Source organism: Schistocerca cancellata, chromosome 8 (genome assembly GCF_023864275.1).
Source record: "Schistocerca cancellata isolate TAMUIC-IGC-003103 chromosome 8, iqSchCanc2.1, whole genome shotgun sequence".
NCBI lineage: Eukaryota > Metazoa > Arthropoda > Insecta > Orthoptera > Acrididae > Schistocerca > Schistocerca cancellata.
The window spans coordinates 411,253,496-411,280,696 of record NC_064633.1 but is presented as its reverse complement, the minus strand read 5'-3'; the positions used below and the strand labels follow the sequence as shown (position 1 = coordinate 411,280,696).

The window sequence follows — 27,201 nt, the reverse complement described above, 5'->3', positions numbered from 1 at the left end:
GCCTAATCTTAGCCCAAACCTGCGATGGAGAGGTACGGAGGCCAATGGTGGAGACATACCCTTCCCAGCACTCCTGCTTGTCATGGCGAATGAGGCAGGGGGCTCGCGCACAGAGCCGTTAAAGGCGATGAGGTGTTCCAATGAGGGATGCCACTTGCGACGCTGGAGTGCCCGCCTGCAATCTTTTAATCGCCTCGGCGATCTCGGTTGACCACCAAGGCACAGTCCTCCACCGAAGGGACCCAGAAGAACAGGGAATGGCAGATTCTGCGGCAGTAACGATGCTGGTGGCGACCGGGTGAACCACCGCATCAATGACGTCATTGGTAAGAGCCTCAATATTGGCAATGGAGGTGAACAAGTTCCAGTCAGCCTTACTCATAGCACATCTGCCGGGGCACCCAGAAAAGTGACACTGTGGCAATGACAGAAAGATCGGAAAGTGGTCTCTACCGCACAAGTCATCATACATACTCCACTGGACAGATGGTAATAGGCTAGGGCTGCAGATCGAAAGGTCGATGGCTGAGTAAATGCCATGCGCCACACTGAAATGTGTGAAAGCACCAGTATTTAAAAGAGAGGTCGAGCTGTAACAATACTTGCTCAACAACGTGGCCTCGGCCTGTTGCCACTGATCCACCCCACAGAGGGTTATGGACGTTGAAGTCACCCAGTAACAAAAAAGGCGGCGGCAATTGGTCTATCAGTGCAGCTAGGACATGCTGCGGGACATCACCATCCGGTTGAAGACAGAGACTGTAGACAGTTACAGTCTGAGGCGTCCACACCTGAACAGCGACAGCCTCTAAAGGTGCTTGTAGAGGGACAGACGCGGTGTAAAGAGAGTGAAGGATGTAGATGCAGACGCCACCAGATACCCTCCCATAAGCTGCCCGGTTCTTGTAATAACCCCGATAGCCATGGAGGGCGGGGGTTTGCATCGCCAGAAACCAAGTTTCCCGAAGAGCAATGTAGAGGAAAGGGTGAAGGCTGAGAAGCTGCGGAGCTCAGCAAGATGGTGGAAAAAGACTGCTGCAGTTCCACTGGAGGATGACATTGTCCATGGCCAAGAAAGGCATGAAGGGATCAAGGAGGCAGATTACGTTGCTGGGTCACCTGCTGCCACTGATTGAGTACCGATGGGAGCGACATTCATCATGTCTGAGGGACCGGTGAGATCTAGGTCCTCAGCGGACGCCAGAATCTCCATCATGTCCTCAGACGCAGAGCTTGTAGGTAGCAGTGGAGTGGATGCCACCGCAATTTCCTTGCTCTTAGGGGTCTTTGATTTTGATTTCTCACACTGTTCCTTTGGTTGCTCTTGCCGGGAGGGCTTCTTTGATTCAGTCTCCGGGACTGAAGAGGACCGCAAAGCCCTACGACCAGCTACCTGGGCCTTCTTCAGCCCCTGGCGGGTGTATGGTTTGCCACTGGTAGGAACCTGGGAAGGGAGTGACCCAAGGGATCCCTTCCTAGTGAGAGAAGCCAAAGAAGACTTATGCTCCTCCGGCTTAGAAGTCGGGACTGGTGTCCCCAATGGTTGAGGGGGTGCAGTTCCAGAGGTAGGTGGTGCCGGAGCAGCAGGAAGGGAAGCGCCCCCCACCATCAAGGGGGCAGGTGTGGTCCTCTGGCTCTGAGAGCTGACTGTACGTGGTGCAACGGACGGAGCTGTAACAGGAGTGACAGTGGCAGCATAAGATAACGTCATGCGCACGGGATGAAGCCGTTCAAATTTCCGTTTAGCCTCAGTTTAGGTCAGTCGGTCCAGGGTCTTGTATTCCATTATTTTCCGTTCCTTCTGTCCGGTGAACAAGGGGGATGGTGCTCTCCTCAGTTGATACAGATGGGAAGCGGGGCACATGGAGTATCGGGATGGGATGGATGACCACAATCGCGACATATGAGGCTGGAAGCACAGCGAGAAGACATATGGCCGAACTTCCAACACTTGAAGCACCACATCGGGGGAGTGATACATGGCTTAACCTCACAGCAGTAGACCATCACCTTCACCTTCTCGGGTAATGTGTCACCCTCGAAGGCCAAGATGATGGCACCGGTGGCAACCTGATTATCCCTCGGACCCCAGTAGATTTGCCGGATGAAATGCATGCCTCGGCGCTCTAAGTTGGCACGCAGCTCGTAATCAGACTGTAAAGAAAGTCCCTGTGGAAGATAATGCCCTGGACCATATTTAAGTTTTTATGGGGCGTGATAGTAACAGAAACATCCCCCATCTTCTTACAATCGAGTCTGCTCGTGACTGGGCAGAGGATGCTGTTTTTATCAAGACTGACCCAGACCGCATTTTTGACAAGCCCTCCACCTCCCCGAACTTGTCCTCTAAATGCTCTACAAAGAACTGAGGCTTCATGGACACACAGGATTCCCCATCAGCTCTCATACAGACTAGATACCGGGGCAAATACATCTCACTGTCATTCATAGCCTTTCGTTCCTCCCAAGAGATGGAGAGCAAGCGGGACTGCAATGCAATAACGAATAAGCTAGCTAAAGATCTCAATGCACGATGGACAGAATGCACCAAGTAAGGCGCCCTTCCCCAATTGGCTCGCTCTTCAGAATAATTTTGAAATATGGTGGTCAAACCCAAGAGGGGACCATCACATAAGAGCCGAAACGTTTGAGACTCCTTTTAGTTGCCTCTTACAACAGGCAGGAATACTGCGGGCCCTATTCTTACCCCCGAACCCGCAAGGGGATAGCCGGACTAAGTAGTACAAAGAGTATTACTTCAATCAATATCACAGAACCAGAGCAATGTTTCATGTGCATCCCTGCACATACTTGCTTGAAGACATCAGAGAACCACAGGAAAACAAAATCATGATGATCAGATGGTAATTTGGAATATGCTCTTAAATATGAATCCATAGTTCTACGACCACTCCATTCATTCAAAGTAATCTAACACACGGACAATTACACTCATTAATTATAAACTGTTATTTCAATGAAAACTGTTTCCAGTTTTCTTACATCACCTCCGAATATATTTGATTTGGCAGTATAACAACAGCCTCTGATGGACAAAATAATATCCAAATACCACATTCCTCTTCTTTTAATAATTAAAATCACATTTTCATTCCACCAGCTTCTCAAGTTCTATGTTTATGATAGAGGAAAATTGTCCATAACATATATTTCATATTTATTGATTTGTTTATAATAATAGCTGATGTTAACAGTTTTCGGGACAGTATGTCATGTACAAATTATGTACCAAGTGCTGATACCTGACTGGTACGCTTATGCACAGCAAAGAATTGCTATGATCCTAGCAATGCTCAGCTATATTTACATTATGTCTAATTGAAGTGTGCAAATATTACAACAATGGAAAGTTTTTGTATAAAGACATATGGAAGATCACTATTTAACTAAAAGAAAACTTTCTTTTAGTTTAAATAATGGCAAACAAAGCAACGAACAGTAGCTGCACAGTAATTTGTAAATCCTAAAAGCAACTTAGTTAACTAGTAAAATAAAATAATAATAAAGCACAATAAAAATAAAACAATAAAGTACTTTTAAAAGGATAAATGCACGAAAAACGTAAGAATAATATAATACGCTGTGAACTTGAAGAATTTGTGAGACTGGGGTGTAAAAGCTAGCCTAAGGAACAAACTAATTGTTCCTTCCCAAGCTGTAAAAATAAATGCAAAAATTTAGTAGGCATTTACACTGACACTGTGTCACCATCCACAACAGATGCCAAGTCACCCTCCATAACCACACACTGCCCTCAAATGTGTAAACTGTGTGTTGTCATCAACGGACAGCTGTTGCCAGAGTAGAAACCTGTGCCTTAGATGACAATGCCTAATCTGCAAGCAATTAGACCTTCATTTCACCTCTGTTAAAGGTTAAGTTATAAATGAGACAAGCAATCTGTGCCTAGACAAAATCAGACCACAGCCAAAGTGAGGCACTAGCCAGTGGACTGCTAGGCCAGCATTTCGCAGCCACGTCTGCGATGACAAATTGCACGTGCCAAAACTGGGCCAGCCTGCTGGGGGTATTACAGCCTGAGCACAATAACTGGGTCATCATCCCATTCCGGACTATTCATCGTGGCCAGCCAGCACTGCCATTACCATGAAACCGGCATGTAGCAGCAGTATCTAAACGCAGCTGAACGGCAGGGCAATTGTGTGATGTTGAGCCTATGCTGTTCTGTGCCATGTCAATGACACAGACACGCGCACCTCTGCCAGAACATGAACTGCTGCCTAAGCACCTGTGTGCCAGGGCAAGTGAACACTTTGCCACCATGCTGGGAGTATGACGTGAAGGATCAGCCATCTCTGCTATTATCAGGGTATCAACCGAAAACCTCTACACTCCAAGCCCTGGAGCATGATGTGGCCTGATGTTCTTGCAGCAGCAGCCACCACCCTGTACCAAAAAAAGTCAAAGAGTAATGGTTGCCCACTGCTGTTAACACAGCACTGGCATACCGCGAATGTGCTGTCTCAGCACACTGCCTCCCAAGCAACGTACGCAGACTGCTCACTGTACACCATCACTGGCCACCTCAGTGTCAGAATATTACGAGGGAACATTGGACTGCACCACAGAATAGGACCACATGCACATGCATTCCCACGTACAATTCCTCTCAGTTCCCTAAATGCAAACACAGAGTCTCCAGTAACAGTCTAAGTAGAAGATTGAGGGGCCACTATTTACTTTCAAAGTGATGTAACAATGAATGTACCAGTACAAATTTTACTTTGTAGTGGAGTGTGCACTGGTTTTAAATTTCTTGGCAGCTTAAACTCTATGCCAGACTGGACCTAAAACAAAGGACCTTTGCCTCTCGCACAAAAGTACTCTACCAACTAATCTCAGGTCCCTAGTGTGACACACAGTTTTAATCACTGTGGATGTTTCATAACGTACAAGTCCTATAATCACAGTTGGAATTGGGTATCGGAATTTGTAAATAACTAAACATACGATTTTAGGTAGTTGTTGAAAGCTAGGATTCGCGGTTTATCTGAACTGTGGAAAGGTGAACTGACCTTGTGAAGTGACATCCAACAAAGGCTCATGATTGGTTGCATCCACTGGATCACTTCGAAGAGCCTGCAAAGGTTTCATGTGTCCTGTGATAAATCTTTTTCAGATGTGACTGAGGCACAATGTGGATTTGCAAAATTGAAAAGGAAATGTAGGCCACACCTTTCTCACATTTTCTGCTCTCTTCACTCTCGCAGGAAGAGCATCAGAAGGAAATATACAAACACACAAGGCTGAGGCCCAGCTGTGATTAGTAGTGATCTTGGGATGGTTAGTGAAAAACAGAAGATGTGTTGGGTATGGAAGAGGAGTGATAGCATGGTAGGAGTGGGAAAGATGCTGTACTGCTGGCTGTGAGAATGTGCAGGAACATGGCAGGGTCAGGATAGTGGGCCACTAAGTGCAGCATTGGAAGGCTGAGCTGGAGGGTAGGAAGGGGGGAAGGAGGAGAACGAAGAGAAGCAGAGAAAAGGAAGGACTATACAGGAGTGCTGAGGGGATGAAACGCACATGTGAGGCTGGAACAGGAGCAAGGAAAGGCCAACAGGGGCAGTTGGAAGACATGAAATTATAAATGTTGAGGCCAGGAGAAAAAAACAAAATATTGCAGGAAGAGCTCCCACTTGCACAGTTCAGAAAAGCTAAGCTAACATTGGTGGAGAAAGTCCAGCTGTCACCGGCTGTAAAGCAGTCACTGAAGTAGAGCACACTATGCTGCATGGCAACTGAGTGGTCCAGTTGTTTCTTGGTATTTGGCAATGGTCAAACAAGCAGAAAGACCATTTGCTAATGGTCACACCCATATAGCATGCCACACATAGTTGCATCTAAACTGACATACCAAATGGCTGCTTTCACAAGTGGTCCTGCCTTTGATGTGCTACAGGATGACAGTGACAGGACTGGAGTAGTTGGCAGTGGCAGGATGTGTGGGGCCGGAGTATGAGACATAATTGGTTGGGAGCAGAGGTGGAATTGGGATGAGCAAGGATGTTGTGTAGTTTTGGTTGGTGACAGAATACCATTGTGAGAGGGGTGAGAACGATACTTTTCAATTTAGAGCAAGATGAACCATCAAAACTCTGTTGGTGATGGAGAATGAGATTCAGTTGCTCCAGTCCTAGGTGACACTGAGTTACAGAATTGGGGGGGGGGGGGGGTCCTCTGAGACGGCCAATCAATGGGTATGTAGGGATGGTATAGTCTGTCGGTAAACTGAAGAGCGAATGAGCAAGCGAGCGAGTCCCCACTCTGCCAACCCAGCTACATCACAAGGCACTTCTACAGGCTGCTTCACAACGTAGTACCAGCCCTGCCACAGTGCGTGCTTTAAATCTGTGGTGACGCCATGTACAGATACGTCTCGGCTGCGTTCACTTTTATACAAATGCATTAAGACCATAAGGAATACAAAAAACAATAGCTTCTTCTGAAACACAACATTACACAGTAAATAATATTAAGATAAGAATGGAAGTCAGGATTATACTACAAAACATAGAACCGAATGCCTGTTCATGTGAATGTATTGTATGTTCCTCTATTGCTATTCATAAAATGAACCCCATATAAGGCAATCAATCTGTAGAATTTAAGGCTTGTTCTTACTTTGTGTTTCTACTAAAAGGTAGAAGTTTTCTTTAAAGGACTTGCAACACGAAGAGTTTTTAGAAAGTAAGCAGAAATTTATAATTTTGTGTGTTGTATTAGTCTGATTGGCACTACTACTTTGTCACTGTCTTCGTAAACATGTCTCAAAAGTATGTGTACAATGTTATGCATATTAGGTATTTACTCTGTTGTCAGCTGTCAAAAAGGTTGTGTGTGTTTTTGTAGCATCAAGGATTATTTGTTTTGCATAAAAACAGATTAGAGAATCTGTCTTAAATTTTGTTATAGGAATGGAATGAAGTGTATGAAATTTTTAGAAATGTTAAATATTGCTTTTGGTGAGCCTGTTATGAGTGAACCAAGGGCATACATGTGGTATAAACATTTCAAAGCAGGCCTTAAAGGATAGCAGTTTTACAAGCATGCATGAGATTAAAAATGCACAGTTAAGAGACCTATAAACTATCCCGAAGAAACAGTACCTAAAGAATTTCGGGAATTGGAAAAAGCACTGGCACAAGTGTATAGTATGCAATGGGGAATATTTTGAAGAGGATAACATTGCTGTAGATTAACAAATAAAGCTCTCGCCAAAAAATAAAAATTAGTATGTGAACGCACCTCGTATTTCAAGGTTTTTGCTTAGAAGTACAGAATAATGTACATGTTTCGAAGAAAATTTCAGCAGTGTTTAGACTAGCTGTTGCACACATATTTAAAGCAATATGTCCCAGAATCAGTTGAATAGAGACCCAGATAGATATTAAGTGTTCCATAAGCATCAAAGGTTTTACGTGATTTTGAAACTGTCTATAACGATCGGTTTTATCCCAAGATTATTAGTTTTCCTTCATGGCGATTCCACTAAATCATGCGGCTTCTTTTTCTGTTCATTTCTTATGTGCCCTATTGGATGAGACTGACATTTTTATAAATTGTAGCCCTTTGATTGGGACAGGTAATATTAGTCAACAATTCTTTTTGGGCCACCTATTTAATACACCCTGTAATAACATTAGAGACGATCGAACTCTTGTTGCTCCGCAAATATCTCCTCTTCCTCGTATTCTGCACATTTTCTTGCAATGCTTGACGATTATCCATAATTTTCGGACATTGAAGTATATCATTAAGTATACAAATTTAACTGACTGACACTAGCAACTAAGATTCCACGAACAGAAATGACGTATATCACTGCACGCTGATCTACACCACTAGACAGGTAACGGACAACACATTTTTGGTTCCCCTGTAGGCTGATAGCAGCATTCTTCCGGGAAAGGCCACTTCCCCAACCTCGCTCTTGAGTTTACAGACAGACTACAGATGGCTGAGGAGACAAGAGGCAAGGCATGGGAGATCTGTTTCTGGGGAAGGAGTGGAGGGTTTACCATTGTTTGGTACACAAACATCTATCCAATATCAAGATTACACTGTGCTAACAATTTTCAGAGCGATTCTTCAAGCATAAAACATTTTTTCAATAGCACATGTTGCAAAGTGTCGAAGCAAATTTTCAGCTTCAAGACAGCTATAGAAATGTAGTACTGCTGCCAGTTTTGGCAGATCCTTCAATGATTTAACATGATGGATCACATTTATTAAGGCTATGTCTTGACAACAGGTCATCATCACCTACACAACACCATTACAGTCATCAGCACTTAACAGATACACTTCCATACAAAGCTTTATACTTCGTGATGGAAAGGTGCCTGTGGGCACTGAGAATAGGGGAAACCTTTCAATTAGGTGGCTGAACCTGCTCTTCAGGACCTCCCACCCACTCATGCCGTACGAGTTTACTTTCACTTTTTTACTAAATTCCTATGACACTCTTCACTAAATTTGGAATTCAAAAGTTTTTTTTTACCTTCTGATCAAGACAACAGACTCATGATGTTTGATCTGTATTACATATGGGACAGTCAATCAAACGTAACTTTCCATTTACTGCCATACAACATGCTGTGGTGAAAAAAGAAGTACCAAAAATGGAAAAGAAATATTAGTGCAAAAACCATTGAATGAAACAAATTATATTTGTGCCAAACAGTGGAAAAGTTAGAGCAAGCTCAAATCTAAATTTGTGCTGACATGACAAAATCCAATAAAAGCGGTCAAAGTAACCAGCTTTATGACCAAAGAATATCCTATTTAAACAATAGCAAGATGTGCCTGGGTTAAGAAGAATTTAGCATACTGGAGTATCCAAAAAACAGTTTTATTTTTCCATAATAAAATTAGAAATTACTGTTATTTTCTTTGCTGTGCAAATTAATTGCAAAACTAACATAGGAGATTAGATAACATATTTTCTTACATCATCTAAAAAAAAAGAAGTCAGGAAAGTTAACCTACCAGAAAATTTTTTCACATGCATCACACTTCAATGGCAGATAATCTGAAAAATTAAAATAACAAAATAAACACATTTATATAAGCTTTTCCAAAATAGTAATGAATTATTTTGCTGTGCAAAATAAAAATAATTTCACACCAGTACTCTTCAGCCATTTCTAGAAGTAGTAAGATAAATTAAGCTTATAAAACTAAACCAGTTAGCACATATAAACATCTAAGGGAAATTGCTTTTGTTGACTGCACCACAAAAAATTTTGTGTTATTAAACTTCCAAAGTGAAATAAAATGAGTCACTACTGAAAAAGGAAACATGCAAAATTATTGACTATCAATGGAGCTAAGATGGAGTTTACACAAATATTAAAAAAGAAAAAAAAATGATTTTAGATGTCTCAATTCACACTGAATTAGCAACACGATGACAAAGTGACATTAAAATGTAACTGGCTGAGTGACTTGGTTCACGTACTCAACAAGACCATTTTTCTAGACAGACAAGAGCTGGTATGGCTACTTAAAGCTCTCACAGAGTTCAGAGACAGAATGTATGAAAAACAGCTACTGAGCTAGTAGTTTCCAGCTTCACCTATTATAGCATGTAGGCCTCAGCGTACTGCCTTCTATAAAGCTTAAAGCCATTTTGATAAATAAACATTTTATTTGCATTGCCTCTGACGGGTTTGTTTAGCTTCTGCTGTGTACTTGTACATTACTTTTAACTTATGTCATTTCAATCATTTCTTCACATTTAAGTCATCAGCCTTTTGACTAGTCTGTTGTGGTCTTCCATTCCTGCATGACTAAGTGTTCTACAGACAAATTACGCTTCATGCATCTTTAGAGCAGTGGTTTCCATGGCCTTCTGCAACCTCATGCTTTTGACCATTGCTGATTTATTTGCCTTTGGGCACAGTTTCCGGTGAGAAGAGCAGGAGGATGCCCTAAACCTTTTAAGCTCCTTCATCTTCTTTGACAATGTATTTAACAGAATGAGTAAGACTCCTTATATCAAAAATCTTTGGTCAACATAAATCATTTCAGTAATTTGTAAAAAGGTAAATTTTTTGTGAAAGAGAAAGTTGATTTGAACATTATAGTATTTTACTAAGCATGGTTCTATTGAGCTTGGTATGTCCTTGTATTGCTTTGGTCTTTGAAGTGACTGAACCAGACAGCCATGGAGGAGACAGTTTAACAAGGACTCCAGTTTATGGTGCAAATTGCCATTTTTCCTATCAATGAATCATTGCCACAGGTGAAAGAAGCCATTAAAAAAAATTAATCATAGGACCAACATGGGATTGAAACACAAACATTTGGATTTACTATCCATTACACCACAGATGGGCCAACTCAGTGAAGAACCGTCTTTATAAAAGCTTTTATTTCACGTAACCCTAGGACGCCTGGGGGGGGGGGGGGGGAGATCGTTGAACCCACAATTTTTTTATGTCCCCTGCTTTTGCCCAAGGAACTTTCATACTACATATTCCCTTTGAATTATTGTTTGTTGGCTACTTTATGAAACATTACTGTCAATATATTTTATAGAAAATTCCTGCTTTGAAAGAAAAAATAAATAAACTTATTATGGGTCCAACAACCCCCCCCCCCCCCCATCCCCAGGCTTCCATGCTATATAAAATTTCCCTTAGTGTTGTTGTTGTTGTTGTTGTTGTGGTCTTCAGTCCTGAGACTGGTTTGATGCAGCTCTCCATGCTACTCTATCCTGTGCAAGCTTCTTCATCTCCCAGTATCTACTGCAACCCACATCCTTCTGAATCTGCTTAGTGTATTCATCTCTTGGTCTCCCTCTACGATTTTTACCCTCCACACTGCCCTCCAATGCTAAATTTGTGACCCCTTGATGCCTCAAAACATGTCCTACCGACCGATCCCTTCTTCTAGTCAAGTTGTGCCACAAACTTCTCTTCTCCCCAATCCTATTCAATACCTCCTCATTAGTTACGTGATCTACCCACCCTATCTTCAGCATTCTTCTGTAGCACCACATTTCGAAAGCTTCTATTCTCTTCTTGTCCAAACTAGTTATCGTCCATGTTTCACTTCCATACATGGCTACACTCCATACAAATACTTTCAGAAACGACTTTCTGACACTTAAATCTATACTCGAAGTTAACAAATTCCTCTTCTTGAGAAACGCTTTCCTTGCCATTGCCAGTCTACATTTTATATCCTCTCTACTTCGACCATCATCGGTTATTTTACTCCCTAAATAGCAAAACTCCTTTACTACTTTAAGTGTCTCATTTCCTAATCTAATTCCCTCAGCATCACCCGACTTAATTTGACTACATTCCATTATCCTCATTTTACTTTTGTTGATGTTCATCTTATATCCTCCTTTCAAGACACTGTCCATTCCGTTCAACTGCTCTTCCAAGTCCTTTGCTGTCTCTGACAGAATTACAATGTCATCGGCGAACCTCAAAGTTTTTACTTCTTCTCCATGAATTTTAATACCTACTCCGAATTTTTCTTTTGTTTCCTTTACTGCTTGCTCAATATACAGATTGAATAACACCGGGGAGAGGCTACAACCCTGTCTTACTCCTTTCCCAACCACTGCTTCCCTTTCATGCCCCTCGACTTTTATAACTGCCATCTGGTTTCTGTACAAACTGTAAACAGCCTTTCGCTCCCTGTATTTTACCCCTGCCACCTTCAGAATTTGAAAGAGAGTATTCCAGTTAACATTGTCAAAAGCTTTCTCTAAGTCTACTTATGCTAGAAACGTAGGTTTGCCTTTTCTTAATCTTTCTTCTAAGATAAGTCGTAAGGTCAGTATTGCCTCACGTGTTCCAACATTTCTACGGAATCCAAACTGATCTTCCCCGAGGTCGGCTTCTACCAGTTTTTCCACTCGTCTGTAAAGAATTCATGTTAGTATTTTGCAACTGTGACTTATTAAACTGATAGTTCGGTAATTTTCACATCTGTCAACACCTGCTTTCTTTGGGATTGGAATTATTATATTCTTCTTGAAGTCTGAGGGTATTTCGCCTGTCTCATACATCGTGCTCACCAGATGGTAGAGTTTTGTCATGACTGGCTCTCCCGAGGCCATCAGTAGTTCAAATGGAATGTTGTCTACTCCCGGGGCCTTGTTTCGACTCAGGTCTTTCAGTGCTCTGTCAAACTCTTCACGCAGTATCTTATCTCCCATTTCGTCTTCATCTACATCCTCTTCCATTTCCATAATATTGTCCTCAAGTACATCGTCCTTGTATAGACCCTCTATATACTCCTTCCACCTTTCTGCCTTCCCTTCTTTGCTTAGAACTGGGTTGCCATCTGAGCTCTTGATATTCATACAAGTGGTTGTCTTCTCTCCAAAGGTCTCTTTAATTTTCCTGTAGGCAGTATCTATCTTACCCCTAGTGAGACAAGCCTCTACATCCTTACATTTGTCCTCTAGCCATCGATATCATTTTTTGAGACGTTTGTATTCCTTTTTCCCTGCTTCATTTACTGCATTTTTATATTTTCTCCTTTCATCAATTAAATTCAATATTTCTTCTGTTACCCAAGGATTTCTACTAGCCCTCGTCTTTTTACCTACTAAATCCTCTGCTGCCTTCACTACTTCGTCCCTCAAAGCTACCCATTCTTCTTCTACTGTATTTCTTTCCCCCATTCCTGTCAATTGTTCCCTTATGCTCTCCCTGAAACTCTCTACAACCTCTGGTTCTTTCAGTTTATCCAGGTCCCATCTCGTTAAATTCCCACCTTTTTGCAGTTTCTTCAGTTTCAATCTGCAGTTCATAACCAATAGATTGTGGTCAGAATCCACATCTGCCCCAGGAAATGTCTTACAATTTAAAACCTGGTTCCTAAATCTCTGTCTTACCATTATATAATCTAACTGATACCTTTTAGTATCTCCAGGATTCTTCCAGGTATACAACCTTCTTTTATGATTCTTGAACCAAGTTGGCTATGATTAAGTTATGCTCTGTGCAAAATTCTACAAGGCGGCTTCCTCTTTCAAAATTTCCCTTAGTAGGATTTCGTATTTCTCATCTCTACAACAATGCAAGTTCGTTTCTTGTTGGTTGGTATTCTTGATATTCACAACAATTGGTTTACTTTCAGAGGAAGTGATTGTTGATGTCAGTCAGCTGTTATTTATCTTGTAAACTTGCAGTGAGTTAGTGCAGTTCCCTACTGCCCCCACCCAGACTTAGAAATGACTAAAAGAATACGAGACTCGTCTTTAGAAAGTGTTCTGAATGAAATATTAGATGAAGATTCTGACTCGGGGAGTGAAAGTTAACATGAGGATGGTATTATGGAGTATGATTCAGATCGGGAAAGTGATATGGATGTTAGAGAAGATGAAGATAGCGCAGCTTCAGGCAATGACCATCAGGATGTTATTGTGGCCAACACTGGAAGAAGGTACGTAACCACACATCCTAGAATTCCTCTGAGGTCTGTTGCTAATATAGTAAGAGAGCAGGCAGGAGTAACTCCAGCTGGTGTTTGCCATTCATTTGGAGAAGCCTTGAAGTTGCTTCTTACGCCTGACATCATGGATGTTATAGTATAACATTCAAATGAAGAGGCAGTTAGGCGAAATGTTAATTTGACTAATGAGAAAGAATTGTATGCCTTTATAGGAATCCTGATATTTATGGGGGCAAATACAAACAATTCTGTCATTGTACACGATCTTTGGTCAGACCTAATGGGTCAGCCATTTTACAAGGGTATTATGGCAAGAGAACGTTTCAAGGAACTTATTGCAATCATAAGGTTTGATGACAAAAGTAACAGCCATCTAAGAAGGGAAGCAGACAAGTTCACAGCAATCCGTGATGTTTTCAACAAAGTGAATGATAGGTTTCCACTACTGTATAAACCAGGGGTCCACCTCACCATTGATGAGATGCTCAGCTTGTTTAGAGGGCGCTGCCCCTTCAAAGTATTTATGAAGGATAAACCGGGCAAGTATGGCATCCTTGTATGCACGATGTCCGATGCAGTTGACAGATACGTCTTGAATATGGAACCCTATGCAGGTACTGTTCAGAATTTGTCGAGCGAAGAATGGGGTTCAGCAGCCTGTCGTCAAACGTCTGGTAGCGTTTGTGAAAAATACTGGTCGAAATAATACTACAGACCGATACTACACATCGGTGGATTTGGCAGAAGAATTATACCAAGACTACAAAGCTACTACAGTAGGAACTCTCCAGTCAAACAGGAAGCATATTCCAGACGTAATGAAGAACATGTCAAATCGAGAGCTATATTCATCAATGTTCTTGTTACAGACCCATCAACAGGTAGGCCTCCAGTAACTTTGGTGTCCTACATAGCAAAAACGAAACCATGTAAAAACTTACTGATGTTGTCAACAATGCACCAAGATAAAGGCACTGTTGGAGGAGAGAAGAATAAAACCGAGATAAATGCATATTATAATTCCACTAAAGGTGGAATTGATACCATTGATCAAATGGCGCATCTGTACACCTGCAAGAGGGGAACAAAGAGATGGCCTCTATCTGTATTTTACTCTCTCATCGACATTTGTGCTATCAATGCAACCACCATATTCATCCACCAACATCCAAGATGGAATGAAAAGAAACACAACAAACGGAAACTTTATCTTCTGCAAGCTGGGATGGAACTAGTGAAATTACAGGTAGAAGAAAGAATTTTTTTTTTTTTTTGGGGGGGGGGGGGGGTGTGTTTACGGGCACTCAACTACTGAGGTCATTACCGTATTTACTCGAATCTAAGCCGCACCTGAAAAATGAGACTCGAAATAAACGAAAAAAAAAAATCCCAAATCTAAGCCGCACCTGAAATTTGAGACTCGAAATTCAAGGGGAGAGAAAAGTTTTAGGCCGCACCTCCAAATCGAAACAAAGTTGGTCCATTGTAATATGAGACAATTTAGGTCAAATGAATGACGATACAGCTACAGTAGTTTGGTTCGAGTCGAAAGCTTAGCAGTTAAGCTTTACCAGGTAGCCATTGCTATGCGTCAGGCGCTCCGTCCGTATTTATACGGATACCCTTCCTTTTTCACGTGCTTCATCTGGTTTGAATCGATTGCTTATTTTGCTTTGATCTGATAAGTGCCGTTTTCTATGTTATAGGTGTTTACGTCAGTCACTCTAAGCTGAAAATGCATTACTATACCGTGTCATGCATTGTTTGTCGCATTCTGATAGTGCGTGTTTACGGCCTGTCGCTGCTCGCGGCATGGCTTGCTTTTGTGCGCGCTACCACCGCCTACAATTAAAAAAAAAGAGAGGAATCGTCTCATTAGCGAAACAATGGCAAGAGACTGCTATTTGTTGTTACTTACACTGCTGCTTTCTTTGATAATGATCAACAAGAACCAAATAATAGACTGAGTATGATAGGACATGTTCTGAACGAGAGTTTGGCGAAAATTTTTCTCCGTTTGAAAATCTTAGCGGCCGCTTCTTTAGTACATCAAATTCTGCACAGAAATTAGTCATCTTAGATTTAAAAATCTAGTCAGTTGCCGTGCTTCATTTCTGACTGTATCACTATTAGGCGTAAGAGTAATACGAATATAAACATGACACGATACGTATATTCTTCTGCGTTTGCTGTTGTCTCACTCTAGTTCCGTAGTTTATTTGGCAGACAGGATTTAAATGAGATATAAGCAAACACGAAAGAATACATGGCAAAATGTTTATATTGGTACTATTCTTATGGTGAAGAGAATACTGCATGTGATTCACATTGCATCAGGTTCCTATTAGCAACCATCTCTTCTTACAGGTACGAAAAAATTCAGAACGTAGAATTGGCCATATTGACAAAAATCCCAGTATTACCAGTCGGATTTTCGTAGTACCCCAGATTCTTACGTGATCTGGGGTAGTACATTGAAATTCGAAGATGAACAATACGGAATTTGTATTTACTTCGTTGGATAATGTATGAAAATGCAGTGGTCGAAACTCGGGGCGGAGAAAAAAAGCTCGTCTTCCAATTTTTTTTTAAATTTTATTTACTGACGCAGCGGTTTTGGCGCCAGTATTTATCTTTGTGCCTACAAAGGATACCTGTGTAGCGCTACATATATTCGATGGCAGAAGTTAGTTGTGGCGGCACCTACCAACATTTTTCAGAACTTCAGGTGGCTTTGCACTCGATTCTAAGCCGCAGGTGGTTTTTTGGATTACAAAAACCGGAAAAAAAGTGCGGCTTAGATTCGAGTAAATACGGTAGCGCCCAGTCACAATTGTTAGAGGACATAGAATCTAGTAAAACTCAGGGGGGGGGGGGGGGGGGACACCAGAAAGTTCTTACAAAGAGGCAGATAAAATAAGTGAAAGAGTTAGATGTCTTTGGACAATCCAGTCAAAGTAATGAAACGAAGCACACGAGCAGCTGCTCGAGCGTCATCCGCTAAAATATCCTGTAAAGTAGATGGCAGAGACAGGACAACACGAGATTGACTAAAACGGGGACACGACAATAAAACATGGCGCACTGTTAATGCATGACCACAAGGGCACTGCGGGGCTGGGTCACCGGAGAGCAGGTAGCGGTGGCTAAACCGGCAATGCCCAATCCACAACCTGGTCAGAAGGACCTCTTCTCGCCGAGATGGTCGGGAGGAGGTTGTCCAAGCAGTTGGGAATGGTTTTACTGCCCGGAGCTTGTTTCCTTGAAGTGAGGACCAAGTATCCCACCACAAGGACACAAGCCTCTTACAAACAACCCCACTAACGTCAGATGATGGGACACAATGGGAGGCTGGCCGAGGCAGGAGGACTGCAGCCTTGGCTGCAGCATCATTCCCAGGCACTCCTACATGGCCGGGAACCCACAGAAAGCTGACAGGAGAGCCACCCTCAGCGAAAGAATGGAGGGACTGCTGGATCCGTTGCACCAAGGGATGGACCGGATATGGAGCTCCAAGGCTCTGAAGAGCACTGAGTGAATCAGAGCAGAGTACATACGATGAATGGCGGTGGTGGCGGTCATACTGAATGGCCTGATAGAGAGCAAAAAGCTCGGCCGTAAAGCTGGAACACTGGTCGAGGAGCCGGTATTTAAAGGTGATGGCCCCGACGACAAAGGCACAGCTGACACCATCGTCAGTTTTGGAGCCATCAGTGTAAATAAAGGTGTGACTGGCAAGTCGCGCACGAAGTTCGACAAACCGTGAGCAATACACTGCAGCCAGAGTACCCTCCTTCGGGAGCGAGCTGAGGTCGAGATAAACATGAACCGGAGCCTGGAGCCAAGGTGGTGTCGGGCTCTCACCCTCTCTGAAGGTGGTAGGGAGGGCAAAATCCAATTGTCGAAGCAAGCGACGAAAGCGGACTCCAGGGGGCAGCAGGGTAGACACATACAACCCATACTGACGGTCGAGAGAATCGGCGAAGAAGGACTGATAAGAGGGGTGGTCGGGCATTGACAACAGCCGGCAGGCATACCGACAAAGCAGTACGTCGCGCCGGTAGGTCAATGGTAATTCGGCAGCTTCAGCATAAAGACTCTCGACGGGACTAGTGTAGAAAGCTCCGGTCGCAAGACGTAACCCCCTATGGTGGATGGAGTTGAGACGGCGTAAGAGGGATGGCCGAGCAGACAAGGCTCCCATAATCCAGCTTTGATCGGACTATGGACCGATACAAGCGAAGCAGGACAGTGCGATCCGCTCCCCAAGATGAACCACTAAGAACTCTGAGGACATTAAGGGAATGTGTACAACGAGCAGCCAAATAAGAGACGTGCGGAGACCAACAAAGTTTCCTGTCCAGTGTGAGCCCTAGAAACTTAGTTGTTTCCATGAATGGGAGAACAACAGGACCGAGATGTAAGGATGGCGGAAGGAACGCTTTATATCGTCAAAAGTTGATGCAAACCGTCTTCTCTTCAGAGAACTGGAAGCCATTTGCCACACTCCATGAGTATAGGCTGTCTAGACAACGCTGAAGGCAGCGCTCCAGGAGGTATGTTCGCTGGGCATCGCAGTAGACCGCGAAGTCATCGACAAAAAGAGAGCCTGAGACATTAGGTAGAATGCAATCCATAATTGGATCGATCACTATGGCAAAAAGAGCTACGCTCAAGACGGAGCCCTGAGACACTCCGTTCTCCTGGAGGAAGACGTCGGACAATACAGAACCCACACGTACCCTAAACTTTCGATCTGTTAAAAAGGAATCAATAAAAAGGGGCAGGCGACCGCGCAGACCCCCACCTGTGCATAGTGCGGAGGATACCTCCTCTCCAACAGGTATCATAAGCCTTCTCCAAATCGAAGAACACGGCTACCGTATGGCGCTTGCGCAAAAAGTTGTTCATGATGAATGTCGACAAGGTCACAAGGTGATCAACAGCAGAGCGGCGGCGACGAAAGCCGCATTGGACATTGGTAAGTAGCCGTCGAGATTCAAGAATCCAAACTAACCGAGCGTTAACCATGCGCTCCATCACCTTACAGACACTGCTTGTAAGAGAAATGGGGCGGTAACTAGAAGGAAGGTGTCTATCCTTCCCGGGTTTGGGTATAGGAACAACGACAGCGTCACGCCAACTCATGGGGACTTTACCTTCGGTCCAGACGCGATTGTAGGTACGAAGAAGGAAGCTTTTGCGTGCCGGAGAAAGGTGTGCCAGCATCTGAACGTCAATGGCATCTGGCCCCGGAGCAGAGGACCGGGACAGTGCAAGTGCACGTTCGAGTTCCCGCATAGTAAAGGGGGCATTATAATTTTCCAGATTCGTCGAGTGGAAGGAAGGTCGCCGAGCCTCTTCTGCCTCTTTCCTGGAAAGGAAGGCAGGGTGGTAATGGGCGAAGCTTGAAACCTCCGTGAAAAAGCGGCCGAAGGCGTTGGAGATATCCACAGGATCAACAAGGACCTCACCACCTGAAGTCAGGCCAGGTACCGAGGAGTGGGCCTTAATGCCCGACAGCCGGCACAGGCCACCCCAGACGACAGAAGAGGGAGTAAAACTGTTAAAGGAGCTGGTGAAAGAGGCCCAACAAGCTTTTTTGCTGTCTTTGATGACTCTACGGCATTGCGCTCGGAGTCGTTTGTATCCAATACAATTCGCCAATGTAGGATGGCGGCGAAAGGTGCGTAAAGCACGTCGTCGAGCACGGATAGCGTCTCGACAAGCCTCATTCCACCAGGGGACGGAAACGCGACGTGAAGAAGAGGCACTACGAGGAATGGAACGTTCGGCAGCATTGATGATAACAGCCATGAGGTATTCGACCTGACTGTCACAACTGAGAAAATCGTGGTCCGGAAAGGTCGCCAGGGAGGAGTAAAGTCCCCAGTCAGCTTTCGGTATGTTCCAGCTTGAAGGACGTGGGAATGGAGTGTGGTGCAGGAGACGAACGACACAGGGGAAGTGGTCGCTCGAATAGGTGTCAGAAAGGACATACCACTCGAACCAATGGGCAAGAGTGGTAGAACAGATCGAGAGGTCCAAGTGGGAGTAGGTATGAGTAGAGTCAGAGAGGAAAGTCGGGGCGCCGGTATTGAGGCAGACAAGATTGAGATGGTTGAAGACACCCACCAAGAGGGAGCCTCTCTGACAGGATGCAGGAGAGCCCCAAAAGGGGGTGATGGGCATTGAAGTCACCAAACAATAAAAACGGGGGAGGAAGCTGAACAATCAGGTGCATCGTGTCAGCCCGACTAACTGCGGATGACGATGGAGTGTAGACGGTACAAACACAAAAAGTAAAGGCAGAAAGAGTAATACGGACAGCTATTGCTTGGAGTGGGGTGGTCAATGGGAGGGGATGGTAATAGACATCGTCCCAAACGAGCAACATGACCCCACCATGAGCTTGAATACCGTCCACAGGGGTGAGGTCAGACCGCTCCGAGGTATAGTGGGTAAAAGCAATACGGTCAGTTGGGCGCAACTTGGTTTCCTGGAGACCAAGGACGAGCGGACAGTGCAGGCAGAGGAGCAGTTGTAATTCCTCCCGATCAGATCGAATACATCTTATGTTCCAATGTAACAAAGCCATCGCTAGTCAGAAAAGAGGGCGAACGAAACGGGTGAAGAGCTGGTCACCTTGACGGCCGCGGAGAGCCAGGTGTCGAGGGAACAACGCTACAACTGGCGGGAGGCGGATCCTGTTCCATCGAATCGTCGCCAGCGGCGGCCGCTTTCCCGGGTTGCGTAGGAGGGGCAGCGCCTGGCAGCAGAGCGTCCCGGCGAAACTGAGGACGGCCGGGAGCAGCGACTCACGGATGGAGCGTCAGCCGAAACATGCCGGGGTGGAGAGGGGGATAAAGATTTCTTCTTGGAGGCCTTCTTGTAAGGCCAATGAGGCACGGGGATGGTGGGCTGGACCCGAAGAAGGTCCTCACGCGCGGGGTCCGTTTTGGAACGCCGGACCTCGGAAGCCGGGGTCCGGGACGTTTCCCCGATGGATGCCTGAGAAGAGGATCGCTTCTCAGGCGGCGGAGGGGGAGGAGGAGGATGGGTGGCCCCCGGGGCAGAGGGGGCAGGGGTCGCGAGGGAGGAGGATTGGGAAGGGAGGGATTTGGGAGGCGGAGGCATAGACCCCGGATGGGGTGAGGAGGTGGAGGGGGGACAGGATAGGGGTGAGGATACTGTGGAAGGAGTGGACACGACTGAGGCAAACGAAGTTGTCAACGTCACGGGATGGAGGCGGTCATACTTCTTCCTGGCCTCAGAGTAAGAGAGACGATCCAAAGTTTTTAATTCTTGAATCTTCTTCTCCTTCTGATACGCGGGGCAGTCTAAAGATCTAGGCGAGTGGATGCCAGGACAATTGACGCACCGAGGTGGTGGGGTGCATGTATGTTCCTCACGAAGAGGACGTCCACAATCGCCACATAGGGGCTCAGCCTCACACCGTGACGACATGTGCCCAAAGCGCAAACACCGAAAGCAGCGCATAGGAGGCGGGACGTAACGTCGCATGTCGCACTGGTAGCACATCACCTTTACCTTCTCCGGGAGAACATCCCCCTCGAAGGCGAGAATAAAGGCCCCAGTGTCGATGCGATGGTCTTTGGGGCCGCGCTGAACTTGCCGGACGAAATGCACGCCTCGGCGCTCCAGGTTGGCCCTGAGCTCCTCATCAGATTGCAGCAAGAGGTCCCGATGAAAAATAACCCCCTGCGTCCTATTCAGAGCCAGATGTGGCACAATAGACACTGGGATGTCCCCTAGTCGGTCGCACGCCTGGAGCGCCGCCGACTGTGTGGCAGAGGTGGTCTTTATAAGAACTGACCCCGAACGCATTTTACTGAGAGCCTCGATTTCCCCGATGATGTCCTCGATGTGCTGGACAAAGAACATGGGCTTGGAGGTGGCGAACGATCCCCCATCGGTTCGAGAACAGACTAAATAGCGGGGGAAGTACTTCGCCCCAAGCCGGCAGGCCTGTCCTTCCTCCCAGGGAGTGGCCAAGGGGGAAAGGGCAGGAGAACCAGAACCAGAGACAGTACCTTTCTTTTTAAAAGACTCGGCCGCAGAGCGACCTGATACATGTTGACGTTTCATGTGTGAAACGTCCGTCCCGATACCACCCACTCCGACCAGGGGCTCTCCCCACGGGCGCCACCCAGCCTCAGCAAGGGCCACCTGGCAGGATGACCGTTGCCGGGAGTCCTGATGCCCCAAGGAGACGGGCATCTACTCCTTGGCCGACGTGGGGAGGGTGCAGCTCAGGTATCGGCAGTACGATCCCTGTGTTGTCAGGGGGCTACAACCTAGAGGGTACATGACGACCCCACCATAACGGGCTGGCTACCGTGCTGGATTTCGGGTGCCATGGAAAGTCCATCATGATTTTAGGTGCAGATGGGGACGCACTATGGGCGTAACTTGTGCAACCCATCAGGCGTTTAGGCCCAATTTGAGGAATAATGGGAGTGGTTACAATGCCGTTACAATGCTGAGTGCCAGGGTCTTAGTGCACTGAGGACCAATGATACACCACGTAAGGCGTCCTTCCGCAAAAGGCTCGTACTTCTGTAGAATTTTGAAAAAAGGAGGTCAAACCCCAAGGGGGACCATCACATGGAAGGTCGAAACGGTTGAAACTCCTTTTAGTCGCCTCTTACGACAGGCAGGAATACCTCGGGCCTATTCTTACCCCCGAACCCGCAGGGGGGGTAGAAGAAAGAAGTGCCAATGCAAGAGGGTTATCTAACCAAATTGTTCCATCAATTGATACTATTCTACAAAAGAAAATCAAAGAAGTGACAACAGAAGCATGTCAGCCTCCTGCAGGGAATGGTCAGTGCCATATTTGTGTAAGAGAAGCTAAAACAAAGAAGCAGAAGTACAACTATCTGAGTAAAACAAAATAGTATTGTGGACACTGTCATAAACATGTGTGTAACACACATTCAGAAAAAATTGTGAAGTGTGTCTCTTGCCTTGAAGTTGAGGACTCGGAGTAGTCTATTGTATATGAATACATCTTTATTTTGTATTGTAATATGTCAATTTTTTATTCACTCAATCCAATATTTATAACAATTAACAACATTTATAAACCGATGCCTTAGTTAAAATACATAAACCATTTTTAAAGTTGTAATTTTTCGTCAGTAAACTTATTTAATACCTGTGGGCTCGCCGAACACCCCCCCCCCCCCCCTTAGGCATCGAAGTTAGAAAAAAATGCTTGGTCGTCCTAGGGTTAAAAGCCCTAAGCAATCATTTGGTATCCTCTGCCTGATAAACAAAAACAAATTTCTATGTGAGAACTGCATAGGAAAGAATGTTCTGCATTTAAACAGGCTGGGGTCTGTAACACTCAGCAGAATATTTACAGATGTCTGCAAATGCATTAGAAACAATGGAAACTAGTGTGGCCTGATGGGATGAAAAATCAGATGTTCTACTTGAAAAAGCCAAATGTAAGCACCATCCAAACCAGGAAGCCTTACAGAATACGCTCTCCAAACATGTGAGTCAGCAAAAAGGAACTTATACAAAAAAAACTACACTAGAACATCCAGTACATTGGTAACAAGAACCTAGAACAAAAATAGAAGAACTTATAAGTGAAACACAAGCAGATATATTTTATAATCACTGAATATAGGCTAACTCAAAGTTAGATAGGTAATCTAACAATAAAGCAGTATATCTCCTCCATTTACATCCGTAGTTCTAAACACAGAAGTTGTGGAGTTTCAATGTCTATTAAAACAGGAAAATTCCTAAAGACTGCAAATAGTGAAGGTGTGAGATTATCCATAGATAATGAACAGTGATTGAAATTACTGGTGGTGTGACAGATGACATAAGAGTGTTTTGTATGTACAGAACAACTAACTTAATACGAATTAATATGGAGAGATATTTATTATATGTCGAGATTTTAGTACCGACATGGGAAAAGGAACAAAGACAAGTCAACATTTTGAAGAACTATTAATACAGTATAACATTGTCACAAAAATATCTGCATCAACAAGGGTGGCTTCTCCAAGTCAGACAATTATTGACAACATCAACAACATTAGTAATATTAGTTCTAATATAACTACAGGTTTGCCACAAGTTTCCCCTAGTGAAATCCCCTGATTTCCAGACAAGTTTTAGCATCTTCCCTGACAAATTTTGGGATCTCAAGGGTAAGGAAAAACATAAGCTGACAAAAAAAATGTTAAGTACCAAATGTTAAGTACCAACATCAACATCTTGTGTGATGAACTGCTTTTAGATGGAGAAAGCAAGCCAAATGGTATATATGTTTCATTAGGACCAATGATGTTATTTTATTTCAATAAAGCAAACGCATTTGGTGACAAAAATAGCCTTCGAATTTTGTTTGAGTCGCAAGACAGATTTAAAATACCTTCACTGCTATCAGAAATAACCACAGAAAAAGTAGGCCGCCTGAAAGAAATGTATAAGTTGGGGAACTACTACTACTACTATTATTACAAATATTCGGTTCTACAGCCCTTGGAGGGCCCTGGCCTGCATCACAATATCCTGCCATTCCATCTCGTCCATGGCTTTCTGTCTCCATCCTCTGACACACAGCTTTTTCACATCTTCAATTCTGTCCATCCATCTCTTTCTGGGACAACTCTTCTGTTGTCTGCCTCCAGCCCTGCCATCAAAAATCTTCTTACATGTTCTGTCTTCCTCCATTCTGACCACGTGTCCTGCCCATCAGTCTTCTTGTTTTAACGGTAGTGACAATGACAGGTTCTTCAAAAAGTTGTTCTGATTCTGCATTCGTACGGATGCACCAACTTTCTTGATCGTATATTGAGCCATATATTTTACGCAGAACCTTTCTCCCCCGAATGCTAAGGATCCTTTCCTCATTTGCAGTCATGGTCCATGTCTCAGCATCATACATAACTACTGGTCTTATAATTGTTTTGTAAATAAGGATTTTAGATTTTCGTGATAGAAGCATGGGTAGTGTGGTAAAGTAGCATCTGTTGCCTGTTGCTATTCTAGCTGATGTCATTTGTCTCTGTGATAGTCGATCTGAGGTATTTGAAGTCTCTCACCCTTCCAAACTGTTTGTCGGCTATCCTGAGATTTGGTAGGTTTCGCTGGTTGGTCATTGCCATATATTTGGTCTCTTTGACATTGACTACCAGGCCAAGTTCCCTTGCAACTCTCTCCAGTTGTTGATAGGCATCTGCCAGCACAGCAGTGTTTCGTGCGAGTAATGCCACATCATCTGCGAAGGCCAGGTACTGCAGTGAACAATTAAAAATGATTCCTCCTCTATTTATCTCTATCTGACTTCTGACTTTTTCTAGGCAGAGGTTGAACAGCAGTGAGGAGATATTGTCACCCTGTCTACATCTACATCTACATCCATACTCCGCAAGCCACCCGACGGTGTGTGGCGGAGGTCACCTTCAGTACCTCTATTGGTTCTCCCTTCTATTCCAGTCTCGTATTGTTCGTGGAAAGAAGGATTGTCGGTATACCTCTGTGTGTTCTCTAATCTCTCTGATTTTATCCTCATGGTCTCTTCGCGAGATATATGTAGGAGGGAGCAATATACTGCTTGACTCTTCGGTGAAGGTATGTTCTCGAAACTTTGACAAAAGCCCGTACCGAGCTACTGAGCGTCTCTCCTGCAGAGTCTTCCACTGGAGTTTATCTATCATCTCTGTCTCAGTCCCTTCTTCACTTCCACTTCTCTGGAGATTTCATTCTGTATTTTTACTTTACAGTTGGTTTCACTGAGGATCATCATAGTAAGTTTAACAAGCTTCTTCGGTATTCCTGCCTCTTCCATCACATTCTGCAATGTCACTCTTGAGATGCTATCATAGACTTGTTTAAAATCGATATAAAGCTGATGTGTGTGTATTTGGTGTTTATAACATTTTCAAGTAGCATGTGTAAAGTGAATATCTGGTCAGTTGTTGACCCTAAAGCCACTCTGATAGTCTCCAATTCTCTCTTCCACATAGAGAGTAAGCCTCCTAGTTAGGATCTTGGAGAACACTTTATATGTGGTATTTAGCAGGGATATTCCTCGGTAATTCTGGCAGTTTAATTTACCTCCTTTTTTACCTATGGCACACATAATAGCCGTTTTCCACTCCATTGGCATGCTCTCTTCCTGCCAGATGTTCAGTATTACTTTATGTATTGCTTTCCACAATGCTTTCCCACCATATTTGAGAAGTTCCACCTGGATCTGATCTTCTCCAGGTGCCCTATTATTTTTTAAGATCTTAATGGCTTGTATCACTTCCTCCAGTGTGGGTTCTGGTGTTAAGACCTTTTGTCCATAATAAGTTATTTCCACCAGTTCTTCTTGTTCTAATCCTTCTACTTCTGGTTTCAGTAACTCTTGGAAGTATTCTACCCATCTGTCAAGTATCTTATTACTCTCCCCTATCAAATCCCCTTATTTATTTCTACATAAATTTGTTATGGCTTGAAACTCAGCCTTTCTTTCTTTAATCTTTTGGTACATTTCACATACTTGCTTCTCTTCTCCTAGCCGTTCCATTTTTTCTTTTCTAGTGATCTTTTCTTCTTTCTGCAAACCCTCTTAGTTACATGGCACTTCTCATTATATTCATTCAGATTTGCTCTAGTTCTTCTCTGAAATAATTTCATTCGTGCTATGTTACGCTCCTCAATTCTTCTCATACATTCTTCATCAAACCAATCTGCCTTCCTTTGGGCCCGTACATGTCCCAAAACCTCCCCAGCTGCCTCAATTATTGCAGTCTTACATTGTTTCCACAATATTTCTATATGTTCATTGGATGTGTCAGTATTGTTCTTAATCCCCTCTTCTATTTTCGCCTGATATGCTCTCCGTATTTCTACTGACTTTAGTTTCTTAATGTCAAAACGTTTCTGTTTGTGGTCTTTTTGTTTACTCAATAGTGAGATCCTTTGCCTGTACTTACTTCTTACTAGATTATGGTCTGAACTGCAGTCAGCTCTACGTTGGCTCCTAACATCCATTACATCTGATCTGTGCCTCCTGTCAATCAATACAGGGTCTATCTGATTTCTACTCTGTCCTTCTGGTGACATCCATGTTTCTTTGTGTATATTTTTGTGTGGAAACCATGTACTGCTGAGTCATGTTTTTACTTATAGCAAAATCTACAACCCAAATTCCATTATCATTCGATATTTCATGGCAGCTATGTCTTCCTATAGTTGGCTGATAAGCCTCTTCTTTTCCTGCTTTTACATTCAAGTCTCCTATTAAGATCTTAACATTGTGTTTAGGAGACTGATTGTATAACTCCTCTACTTTGCTATAAAACTCATCCTTCTGTTGTTCATCTGCCTCCTCTGTGGGTACATGTACATTTATAATTGTTATGCTGAATATTTTTCCCTTTAATCTTAATATGGACATTGGTTCATTGATTGGTTCGACGTGCATTACAGCATGCTTCAGTCCTTTAAAGGCCACAAAAGCTGTACCAAAGGTATTCATACTCCCGCCACTATAGAAGATTGTGAAATTTCTTGAGTGCATTGTGTCACGTCCCTTCCACCTAATTTCCCGGAGAGCCAATAGATTTATAACATAGTTGTTTGCTTGTGTTAGCTGTTGCTGTAGGGCTTCATCTTGGGATAGGCACTGCACGTTCCATGTTCCTATGTACATATCTCTCAACCTTTTTTTGTTTGCTGGGGTCGTCATAA

General features: G+C 43.9%; 1 protein-coding gene across 1 annotated transcript in view; it reads right to left on the bottom strand.

The window, feature by feature from the left end:
* The window catches only part of LOC126094584 (AN1-type zinc finger protein 2A), a 64,510-nt gene that overhangs the window by 31,129 nt on the left and 6,180 nt on the right, over positions 1-27,201 (bottom strand). Inside the window, exon 2 of the mRNA XM_049909049.1 lies at positions 9,031-9,073. Coding sequence (XP_049765006.1) covers positions 9,031-9,073 — 43 coding nt within the window. The remainder of the gene's footprint in view (positions 1-9,030; positions 9,074-27,201) is intronic.